General features: G+C 48.8%; 1 protein-coding gene across 5 annotated transcripts in view; it reads right to left on the bottom strand.

Annotated features, from left to right (window-relative positions):
- The window catches only part of kcnq5b (potassium voltage-gated channel, KQT-like subfamily, member 5b), a 138,122-nt gene extending 127,789 nt beyond the window's left edge, over positions 1 to 10,333 (bottom strand). For 3 of the 5 annotated variants that reach the window (XM_064315899.1, XM_064315880.1, XM_064315875.1), the window contains exon 1: positions 8,831 to 10,332. In XM_064315899.1, the coding sequence (XP_064171969.1) occupies positions 8,831 to 9,195 (365 nt within the window). In that variant the 5' untranslated portion in view covers positions 9,196 to 10,332. Of the gene's footprint in view, positions 1 to 8,830 lie in introns of all 5 variants that reach the window. The other 2 variants (XM_064315866.1, XM_064315889.1) reach the window with 2 other exon arrangements.
- Between the last annotated feature and the right edge of the window lie 2,183 nt (positions 10,334 to 12,516).

Here is a 12,516-nt window from a genome sequence, read left to right as displayed (position 1 = left end):
GTGAGGGGGTGGAGGGGTTTAGAAATAGCCAATGTGAGATACAGCCATTCCCGAAGCCTCTTTTCACTTCTGAGTGAAGGCTACAAGCACTTCCGCACAATTGAGCAATCGACTGGAAAGCAGGCGTCTAGTACGGACTCTCCCGGCTCAGACAAAAAACACACCCCCCCCCCCCCCCACCGCCAGGGTCGACCAAATGAAAAACATCGCCGAGACTCTTACATAAACGACCGGCGTTTTTTTTTTTTTTTTTAAATCGGGAGCACGGAGCTCAGGGACTACGCCGCGTGGTCACTGGATGGGAGGAGGATGAGGAGGACGAGGCCGTCTCTGTGCCACCTCGATGCCACCGCCATCGCTAGTAACTGCGCCGCGGTGAAAGACCAGCGACTCTGCGATCTCCCTGCGTCCTGCGTCGTGACCGCTGCTCTATTACTCTCCGAATAAAAGAAGGCGTGTCACGGAGATCACGCGGCTTTTACGACTTTCCGTTCCGCGCGTGACATTCTGAGACGTGTTTTAGTGCGAGGCGGTTACACAGATCCGTGTTACTGCGAACGCTGGTGTGTCAGCGAAGCGTTCATCGGGGCTATGTGGAGTCTGCGGCCGGCTGGACCCGGCCCGGCGTAAATACTGAGACGAGGCCAAGACAAACAGAACGCCAGGAAGGCCGCGGAGGAGCGGAGAACGAAGCACCCGGACGTGCGGCGTGAGAGCGGTGGTGGGCGGGGCCACGGGGGGTGGTGGGTGGGACCTGTCTGCTGTGGGCGGAGTCAAAGGTAGCAGCTACTGCACAAGCCATACTAAAGATTTTTATTTTTAATATCAGCATTGGGGGAGGGGGTCAGTGTGTTGTGGATGGTGGGTGTGGTCATGATGTAGTGGGTGGGATTAAAAAACAGCAGACGGGATCGGAGCATTGTGGGCGAGGTTATAGAGCAGCGGACACAGACGGTCTTCGGACCGGTAAGACTGGGGCGGGGCTGAGCTGAAATGGGGCATTTCCCCACAACATTTCGGCTGTAGTGTCAGGTGGTTGAGGGAGGAAGAGAGAGAGAGAGAGAGAGAGAGAGAGAGAGATCGGGCTGGGTGACACGGCTCTGCATGCCTCTGCAGAAATCAACACTGGGGGAAGGGGGGGGGGGGCAGAAATCAACACAGGGGGGCAGGTATCCGTTTACAGATGCCTTCCTGCATCTGAAATACTCACAGGAATAAGAGCGCTTTAATCCCAGAGAGGACTGAAAGACTGCACTGTGTGTGAGGAGCAGGGGCCAGGTACAACTCTCTCTCTCTCACACACACACACCTACTACTGCTACACACACACACACACACCTACTACACACACACAGACACACACACACACACCTACTACACACACACACACACACACAACACACACACACACACACACACACACACACACACACAAAACACACACACCACACTGCTACACACACACACCTACTACTGCTACACACACACACGCATATACACACACACAGACACACACACCTACTACACACACACACACACACACCTACAACTGCTACACACACACACGCATATACACACACACCTACTGCTACACACACACAAGCATACACACACATACATACACACACACATGCACACGCACACACACACACCTACTACTGCTACACACACACACACACACACACACACACCTACTACTGCTACACACACACACGCATACACACACACCTACTACACACACACACACACACCACTACACACACACACACACACACACCTACTACACACACACACCTACTGCTACACACACACACACACAGCAACACACACACACACACACACACACACACACACACACACACACACACACACACACACACACACCCTACTGCACACACACACACACCACACACACACACACACACACACACACACACACCTACTACTGCTACACACACATGCACTAATAACACACACACACACACACACACACACACACCTACTACTGCTACACACACACACACACACACACACACACACACACACACACACACACACACACACACACACACACCACAGCACACACACCTAAACACACACACACACACACACTACTACCTACACACACACACGCATACACACCACACACACACACACACACACACACACACACACACACACACACACACACACACACACACACACACACACAACACACACACACACACACACACACACACACACACACACACACACACACACACACACACACACACACACACACACACACACACACACACACACCTACTACACACACACACACACACACACACACACACACACCTACTGCTACACACACACACACACACACACCACACACACACACACACACACACACCACACACACACACACAACACACACACACTATCACACACACACACACACACACTAACAACACCTACTACTGCTACACACACACCTATACACACACACACCTACACACACACACACACACACACACACACACACACAGCACACACACACACACCTACACACACACACACACACACACACACCGGCACGAGGAAATCAAAAACACCTTTATGGCTGCGATGAAATGAAAGACAGCACTTTTTTTTTTTTTTTTTAATGAAAGTGTGGGTCAATGAAATGTGGAAAAATAAAAAATTCCCCCTGATGTTCCTGCCTAGACGAGCGACGTCGAAAACAGTTTAATCTCGAAGGTCCGGATCAAAACGGCCAGAGTCCTGCGGGGGGGGTGGGGGGGGGATTGGGGTTGTCCTTGAGAGTTGAGCCCGGCGTCCTCTTCAGTGCCGAAAGCGAACTGGACGCGTTTCGGCGCCGAACAGCGGCCCTCGCCGCGGCAACGGAACCGCGGTGACTTATTGAGACGGTCATCGAAGTAGCCATTCGATCTCGGCAGCGCAAGGCAGAGCAGGAGCGTTAGACCGAGCGGCGAAAACCTTCTGTGCGCCGGGATCTACCCGTCAAAACGACTCGAAGAGAAAGAGCTAGTCTAAAGCCCGGCTCAATCTTCCTGCTCATAAATCTACCGGACCGGCGGGAGGCGTTTTTCTGCCCAGGATCCCGTCCTGAGGACTGATATGATTACATTTACATTTCAAAGATGGGGCTGCAGTACTCGTTTCGCCCTCATGAACATGAATATTACAGAAATAACACGAGAAGAAACATTATTTGCGAAATCCACTCTTGTACCCAGACATATTTAAGTCCATACTGAAGTCCATTCATGGCCTTAGAACTATTAATAAACAATTTATTTTCATTTATTTATTTATTTTAAAGCATTAATGAAGTTTAGCAAATTAAGTTTGGTGAAAGGACCACAACCGCAACAATTCCTCAAAATCGTCAATGCTTGAATATTTAAAAAATTACTCTTTTTCCTTTTGAGAGTAAATACTTCTTAGTTAACTGAGCTATTTCAGGGGACTTTAAAGACTGGAAGTATTTTAGCTTTTATATGAGCACAGACTGTTTTTTTTTTTATCCTCTCAATACTCCATGCTTTCCACATGCAGCTTCACTCCTCTCTGTGATGATTGTCGTTGTTTTGCAGAAGTCACCTGGTACTACTGATGGAAATCAGTGGCTCAGTGAAAGGTGACTCCCAACAGGAAGAGGAAGTGCTCATACCTGCCCAATAGCGTTCCACTTTATAGCATTCCATTCTGGCAATAAACAATGCCCGACACAAAGAGATAGCACGGAGATAGTATCACCAGCGTTTTTTATACATTCCCCACTGGCTTGTTAGTTTGAAGGAGTCTTGTGTTCACATCTGAGAGTTAATCAGTTCACTGTTTACTTCCCGCCTTGGATCCGGACGAGCGTGCGACAGCCCTCGCCCCGGTCTTATCCAATCACGGTCGAGTCTGTCGAGGCCGACGGTGGAGAACTCTCCGGAAGCCCCCCCCCCCTCACGCAGCAGCCACCCTTCCCAGACCTCCGGGGGATCGCGGAGTTGTCACCTGACTCCACACCCTGACCTTCTCGCGGATGCGCCGGACGTAACCGAGTCCCACGCCGTCCCGCTTCCTGACATCCGAAGAATGGAAACCCCACCCGGCAGCTGGTCCGGGCCTCCGCTGCTGCTGCTGCTGCTCGCCCCCCCCCCCCGTCTTAAGCACCCCTCTAACCTCCAGGCCCAACTTCCAGCCATCACCTCAGAACCTACTGATCCAGAAAAGACCTGTCCTTCGGCCAACTCTACAGCCCGACTACCCTTTCACCTCCCCCTACCCAAACGCCTCTGTCACGAAGTACAGGTTTACCTGGACAGCAGTGCAGTACAATGGGTAAAGGAACTGGCCTTGTAACCTAAAGGTCACAGGTCAGACCAGGACACTGCTGCTGTGCCCTTGAGGAAGTTACTTAACCTGCTTTGCTTCAGTATAGATCCAGATGTACAAACGGATGCGATGCAAACCCTATGTAAAAAGTTGTGTAAGTCACTCTGGATAAGAGCGTCCCATCTGTAAATGTACTGTAATGTAATGTGATGTAATGGTCTTTAAACTGCACCGTCCCATCATTACGTTACTGGCATTGTAATGTATCCACAGCAACCTACACAGATTCATCGTATCCATTTGCTGAAGCAAATAGCAGGTAGTATCTGAATTTACTGAAGCAAAGCAGGTTAAGCACCGCGCTCAGGCTCATGATACTACTCTGCTAGACCACGGCCCTCGCCCCCAACGCTCACCCCTCCCTCCCCTCCCCTCCAGCACGGCCCTCGCCCCCAACGCTCACCCCTCCCTCCCCTCCCCTCCGGCACGGCACTTGTCCTCAGACACTTCCGGTCCCATCTAGTCCCTGTGTTTTCTCCGCACTGAGACCGGAGCGCTGTGCTCTTTGAGAGCAAGTGCAGACCCACTCAGCCACACACTTAACCCAATTTCACCGAGCCTCCCAACTGTCTGAGTGGATTCTAACAACGGGGAACAACGGCAATTCCGTAACTAAAATCGGCACAAATGTATTTAGTGTTTTTTTCCCTGAATTTCGTTTGTCCTTTCATGTTTTACATTCTTCTCCACAGCTCCAAGACTGACCCGAAGAAGTGAGCGTCATTTTAAATGAGGAGCCTGCGAGACCGTGCACTTTTGATGGATATTACATTTTAATATTTTACAATCCATAACACTGAATATTAAAATAAACCACCCATCTTTCTCCCCTAGGCACTGTAGAAAACTACATTTTTGGAGTCTGGTTGGAGACGTGTGCCACACGTACCACTTAAAGAGGAGAAATATAACAGCATAACCAAATTACCTGTTCATTTACACCGCATGCAGGATTCTCTTAAGTTCCGCTCTATTGTCTACTTATGAATAAGGGCTGGATTTTCTCGGGCAGTTAACAAGTGTTTGAAATGCAAGATCCAAACTACAATGTCCTCATGGACAGTAGGCTGTCTCAGGCTGACACCAGGTTTGAATACAACAACGGTCTACCTGGCATGTCGCCCAGCATTGCACACACAATATTCATTTACGGTCGGTGCCAAATTCTGTCGGACGCGTTCAATTTCAAAACTGAAATAACTGCCACGGCAGAAGTGGCTTTTTCGGAGCTCCGTTCCAGAACTCGCAGACTCGCAGGCGTACGGTTCGGAGAGAGAGAGAGATCAGACCCGCGTCGTCGGGTTCCACTCACGCAGAGCCGTACCGGACGCAGGCTTGTTACCATGACACCGACGGGCCTGGATCTCTTAGCGAGGCAGCTGTCGGCGGCCGCCAGCTCACAGCGACTGACGTCACCGCCCGCTCGCGGACGGCCTCTCCGCAACATGCCCGTTCTGTCAGAGGGGGCCGACCGCGCGGCGCGGCGAGGCGAGGCACTGAAGCGAAGTCAGATCTCCGTACGGTGGCAGCGAGAGCGAACGCGAGCAACACGCAAGGAGAGCACCCAGCCGAGACCTTCCTCCGGTCCGTTTGGAGGTGACTCCAGTGAATTTCTGCGATCTCAGATTTATAAACGTCACAGGGGGGAAGAAGGGGGGGGAAACGGTCCCACGCGCGTCATGCAGTCTGTTATTCGGTGTGACTGCGCTCATTCCAGAGCCAATCCCACTGTCTCCAAAACGAGCGGGAAGAAGACGGAACACACCCACCTGACCTGAGCCCAAACCCTACGGAACACGACGGCAGGATTCTACACCTGGAAGCGGCGTTTCCCCTTTCTTATCCGCCTGAAAGTGGACATCCGTCATTTTCACGTCTGAACAGACCCCCCCCCCCCCTCGATGACTTTAATCTCACGGACCGCTGATGCCCAGGCGTGCGCTCCGCCGCTTAAAGGCCTGAAAGTTCCCCGTGCAGATCGATAAACCCCCCCCCGCTGCCCCACCGCACGCGGAGGGCCTCATCCGCGCTCGCCGCTGTCGAACAGCGCTTAGCAACGCACGTGAGGAGTTCCGCAGGCGAACAGTCAGCAGGCGCTCTTCCATTCCGGATGATATTTATCGCGTGGCGGGGGCTTCTGGTTCTTCAGCAGGAGCCTGACTGCATGTCCGTCTCTCCGCTACCAGCCCCCGGAGGACCTGGGGGAAATCACTCCCCCCTCCCAGGGTCCTGGGGCCCCCGACGCTCCTCACCGGGAAAAAAAACAAAAAACGGCCATCTACACGACGAACGAGAACAGCTACGCCGAGGAACCGCTAGCGTCCGCGCGAGAGAGGCGCTCGCCCGTCGGTTTATGTAAGTTTTTGAATTCACGTAACTGCCCTTCTTTCGCCATGACAACTCCATTCATAACAAAGGTGACTGCATTGTGGGGGGGGGGGGGGGGGGTGATGACACACGTTGCTTTTCCTCCCCCCCCCCCAAATCTGCCGCGTGTCCGCCGCGGTGTTTTGCTGCTTCTTCGGAAGGGGGGGGGGGGTTGGGGGCTGGGGGGCAGCGCAGATGTAAGGACTTGACCCCAGCTGCCCAGCGCGTGTAAACAAATCAACAACATCCTGCCTGCCGACGGAGAGGTCTGCGTCCGCTCCGAGCCCCTCGGCCGGCCGGGTCCTTACCCGGCTGCGCTCAGGAAATTCTGCGCCAGACACGAAAAGGACAGAACGTACAAGGCGCTTCTGAAACGATGAAACAGCGAGATCCAAGCCTCACGGAACTGCTGCGGTCATGTGATACTGTGTGGATACTGTGTCTCTTCCAGTAGGTTTGAGGTTTGAGGTCCCACACCTAATATAGCTCCAGTCTCTTGAAGATTAGTAGTGTACACACACACACACACATATATATATAAAGGCCTTTAGAGCGAAAACAAACAGCAGACTCTATTTAGAGACCTCTGCAGGATCCAGGAGCGTGAACTATGGCATGAAACATGGCTCAATCACAGAAACCAGAATCCGCTCAGACCCCTAAACCCCCCCAACCCCCAACCCCCAACCCCCTCCGCTCCCCCAGCGCCGGTCCCCTCCCCCTCTCAGAGACCCAGAGAGCAGATAACAGTCAGAGTGTGATGTTTACTAAAAAAGACGCGCGCACACACACACACTCCCGACCCTCGCCAGCACCTCCGCACCTTCCTTCCTCGTGCCATTGAGCCTGCGTCACGCGCAAAACGGTGATAACAGCACTACCTCAGGCCGGGAGATCAAACGCACAGGCCGACGCTCGACAGAACGAACGGACGCACAGACAGACAGACGGGCTGATTTTAACATTTTAACAGCAACTCGCGGTGAGGACTAGCGATGTGTTCTGCATATGTTTCCTTCCTTGGTTGATTAAAGGGAGTTTAATATGCTGTTCATCGGGAGCCGGGTCAAAATGTGAGTCATTTTGTTCATTACTCAAACTGAAAGTTCTGCAAAACATACGACTGAACTGATTCTCTACAAAATCCCATCAGCTACAAAGTGCCACGCCGGGGCTGAAAGTGTACAATTTTATTCCTGAAAGCGATGAACGTGTGGAGCAGTTAAAAGATAAAAGATAAGATAAAAAGCAGATAAGTCAAATAGCAGAAATTGTTTAATAATTTTTCCCTACTCTTGACTCTCAACTTCCAAACCGTCTCTGTCTGCTGTTAGGGTTGCCTTAATGTCATATGCAGGACTGTAGGAGTACTCACATACAGGTAGCGTATGCAGGTACGTACAAAAATCCGTATTTTACCCCTTAATAATAATAATAATAATAATAATATACTTTAAAACAGTATGAGAATGCGTAATTGGACAATAACATTTAAACCAAAATCGAAATTATTTTAGTCTAGACCGAACAGCAAATGTTCAGCCACGCTATCTGCCAGTTTGATAGCTCACTAATAACACGGTTGCAGTGCACTGAGCAAAAAAATAAAAAAAAATGTCAAGCTGGTTCTGCTTGAAGATTTATTTCAGAAAGACAGAGAGGGCTAAACGACGTCACTACGTCGACAAAAACAGAAGACCCAAAACATTTGGGAAAGACATCTGTCTGTTCGCCTTGGATAAGACATTCATGGGGATCTACTCGCTTGGATCACTTTTAGGGAAATATGTGCTGGTATTGCGAATTAATTAAAACGATTTTTTTTTTAAATAAGACAACTATAAACACACATAAGCAATATAAAAAAAACTGTGAAGTCGATCAAAAATCCAATTCATTCACTTCAGTTGAGCAAAGTAAAAAAAAGAATTTGTGACACATATTACAACATATTGCCGTATAGCAAACGGAGAAAAGTGAATTTGTAGAAAAATGTTTGCTGACACTGGTGGTGTACAGCGGTATAGTATTAATTCGCTACTACTGTTGAAGTATATGTACTTACACGAAGGCGTGGTACACGAATGCCCAAGCACGCGGTCTCTCCAGAACGTTGTACAGGTAATTCTGAAGCCTCCGGTAGCGCACGTTTCTCCGGCCGCTCTGCGCGCTGTAGATGAGCGGCTTCCCGAGCAGACTAAGGCGGGCTCCCTGCACCCCTCTTAGGTTCTCCGCAGCCCCTGCACCTGTTGTGCCCGGAGAAGAGCCGGACGCCGCCGACAGCAAGCCGTCGGCCGTCCTCGCCGCGTTGTTCATCATCCTTCGACCAGACTCCACATCTTTCAACCCGTACCCCTCTGCGCGGTGCCCCGGAGAGGTCTTCATCCAGAGCCCAGAGCCGCCTTCATCACCGCTGTGGTGGCGGGGCATGGCATCACCAGCGTAGGCTGGTACTGCGTCGCGGGTTCCGGGGTCATGCACATATAAGTAAGATTGCGCCGAGCGAGTCCGGAGCGGCTGAAGCACGGCCGAGCACACGGATCCGTTCCGTCGAGACGAAATGAAACCACTCTAATGAGGTAGAGCAAAAAGCTGTTCGACCGCTTCTCTTTCTCAACTGCCGTTATTCCCTCTCGCGCTTCCCCTCTTTTGCTCCTTGAAAGTACTCCGATATTTGATGAAAGGGTTCGCGTGGATCCACGGCGCTGTTGCCATCTGAGAGAAACTGAATGGTATTGGAGTTTTGAAGGAGTGTCACTATCTTCTGGGCAGATATTTGGCAAGGGGAGGGAAGCTCAGAAGACCTGTAGGTCTCTCGCTCTTCTACGCCAACTCAGTGTACACAGTGTGGCATCCACGCGCACAGGAAGTATGTCGTGTAGATGAATTTTGAAATCGCAACGCGAGCCAAACGCGAGCTGTCCTCCTGCAGGGTTCGTGCATCGGCATCGTTCACTTTCTTTTAGCATTAGTGTCCGATAATAGTAGTAGTGTTAATAACAATAATAACAATTATGCGTTTTTCGTTGTTTTTCAATGCTTTTAACAATTCATTTTCTGTATCAACTGTACATGAACGTCATAGATTTTTTTTTAGGTGCAGCTTACTCTTTTCATTACATATTCAGTTCATTCGGCTCATTTCCGTGTTTTTAAAGGTTCAAACACATACCTACATTTGCAAAAATCAGAAATATGATTTTCCATCGGCAGAGCATGAAGCAATCTCTAGTGAACCGGCACGCTGGAGTTGCGCTTTAAGCCGGAATTTAGTGATTCGTTCCATCTTCTTGTAGTTTCTAATTTACAAAAAATGTTATAAATAAAAAGAACAAGAATTCCACTAACAGATGTAAATTTTGTCTTTGTATTGTCCGTGCGTTTTAATTAGAAATTCGCGCAGAATTCCGTGGCCACTTCGTACGCGCGGAAAAAACTACTACGTAACACAGTTTCCATTCAGCAGCCGAAGCGATACTTGAGCCGAAAGGCAATAAAGCACATTTGACATCCACAAAGCAAATCCTGGTGCTCTTCTGAAGCAGCACTGGCCTTGTTTAATGAAAAAAAAAAAAAAAAAAAAAAATCAGCGAGCGCGCGTCAAACTCAAATGTAACTGACTCCGCAGACTAATTTTTTGTTTGTTTGTATTTCAATTTTTGTATTTTATTTGCAAACAAAGCAGAGACCTTCGACACGTATTGTTCCTCTCTGGCTTATCACTGCTGTTCTCGGCTTAAGCCATCTGAAAACGTATCGCATATTTTCTGCTGTGCTTTCGCTGTTCTGACTCTGACTCTGACTCAGACTTCTCGCTTCTCCATTCTAAGGCAAAGGGCTTCTGTCACCGCGACCACGTGATCCAAACTGAAATACACACACACACACTGACTTAGTGGGGGTCAGCAACTGCCAAACTGGCGAAGTAGTAAGCCAGACGCACGGTAATATCACAACTAACTCGAGCGGTATGGAGTAATTCACGATGTAACCAGCTGCCTGGAATCCCCTCGTCTCACTTCAAAGATAACGCCAATTTACAGATTTAAGGATTTACATATTTAACATTTTTCCTTATAGTTTATACATCTATAGTGCTAGTTGTAAAATACACGCTATCTCTACAGTAACACCAATGGCAGCATCAATAATAGTTAATTCTATTACAGTATAGGCAAATATTATTGAGCTGATACTGTTAGAGTTTTAAAAAGTCACTGAATGTTTACAAAATGGCCATTAGTGCTACTGAATGTCACTTGGAAAAGGAACACCAGTGATAGCAAAGCAAATGACAAATTTCAATAAAATGGCCCCTTTTATTGTCAGACTGTGGGTCCTGTCTGACAATTTTGGTAAATGTTTGTTAAACGTTCATATCCATGTCACCAGCATTGTTTAAATCACACTTACTATCCCCATATAAATGAAGCAATATCATCCACATTTAGAAACTGGGCTCAATGAAGTCAGAAGATAATTTATAAAACCATGATGAATTGCAGACATGACTGATCTTACTGAAGTCATCGTGCTCCTCATCCAGCGCCCACTGACTTTGACGAAGTCAAAAGAACGTTTGTGTAGCCTAGCTACCAGTAACAAAGACATAACGGTGGGACACAATTTTCAAAAGAATTATTTTTGATTTGCATGATATATTCAGTTCAAAACGTATTTTAACTTTATGTGGCACGTCTCCCCATTGCATTATGTGTGTAGTCATAAAAATATCCTACAGTTAAAGGATCCATCCACCATAATTGGACGTCGTCTACAATTGTGAGAGGGTTGGGTACTTTCTTAGCGCTTGAACACTGACCGACATCTGACCCGCAGAGAATAATTTCCATACCAAAACAACAGTCAAAGTGGTTATTTGTGTATGTATCCGCTCAAACTGTCACCAGCACGAGGCAATGACAACCTGGCGGCAGGCGATTAGCAACTTTACTCAAAATGACATTGCGGTGCCGGTGTTTACAGGTTAATGACATCCGAAATGCTCACCGAGTCGGCGTGCGCACGTGCCTAATCATCGGCATTTGCATGTGAAGCGCGGTCAGCGGTTTCGGTTTGAAGACGCGGCTCCCTTCAGCCCGCGTCGGCTTTTTTGTGGCGTTGGAAAAACAGGTTTTCCTCATTCTTTTCCCGCCAGAAGATTCTATCATGAATATGTAAAAGCGCATATGTAATTTCGATAACGCATTAGCGGCCCCAGCGGAGTCAAGCACTCGCATCTCTGAGTCTCTTCACACGCATGTAAATATTTGCTATAGGGATGGGCCGGTATCTCGCACGTGCTTCACAGCCACACGGGAATAATGAGAAAACCTACTTTGCCAGATGGATTTCTGTCTTACTCTGGCCTATCAGCGATTTGTCTCAATACAAGAGGGCTTCAGGCCAACGGCATTAATCATTTGCTGCGTTAATTATTTGCAGCAGTATTTGTCAACAGCCCAAGAGTGCAGTCAGGGGCACGAATGTTGAAATTACAAATAACCGCGGATAAATCCCAATCGCAAACAACAACGTTAATAGCTTTCACCTCTAACTCCGTATGGAGCTCTTCAATGTGCGGTCTGCGTTAGTTCGAATGGCTTCAGGAACAGGCTGTTCCCATGATGTCTTGTATCAGTCAGTCTATTGCGGTTTGGATTTTCAAATGTTACAAGTTTCACCACAAGTCCAATATGGAATTCTCTACTATTACAAACATTCCCTCTCTGGGTGATGCTATGACACAGG

This window comes from Anguilla rostrata, chromosome 2 (genome assembly GCF_018555375.3).
Source record: "Anguilla rostrata isolate EN2019 chromosome 2, ASM1855537v3, whole genome shotgun sequence".
Classification (NCBI taxonomy): domain Eukaryota; kingdom Metazoa; phylum Chordata; class Actinopteri; order Anguilliformes; family Anguillidae; genus Anguilla; species Anguilla rostrata.
Note: the sequence above shows the minus strand (reverse complement) of the source record. Positions and strands in the feature narration are given on the sequence as shown.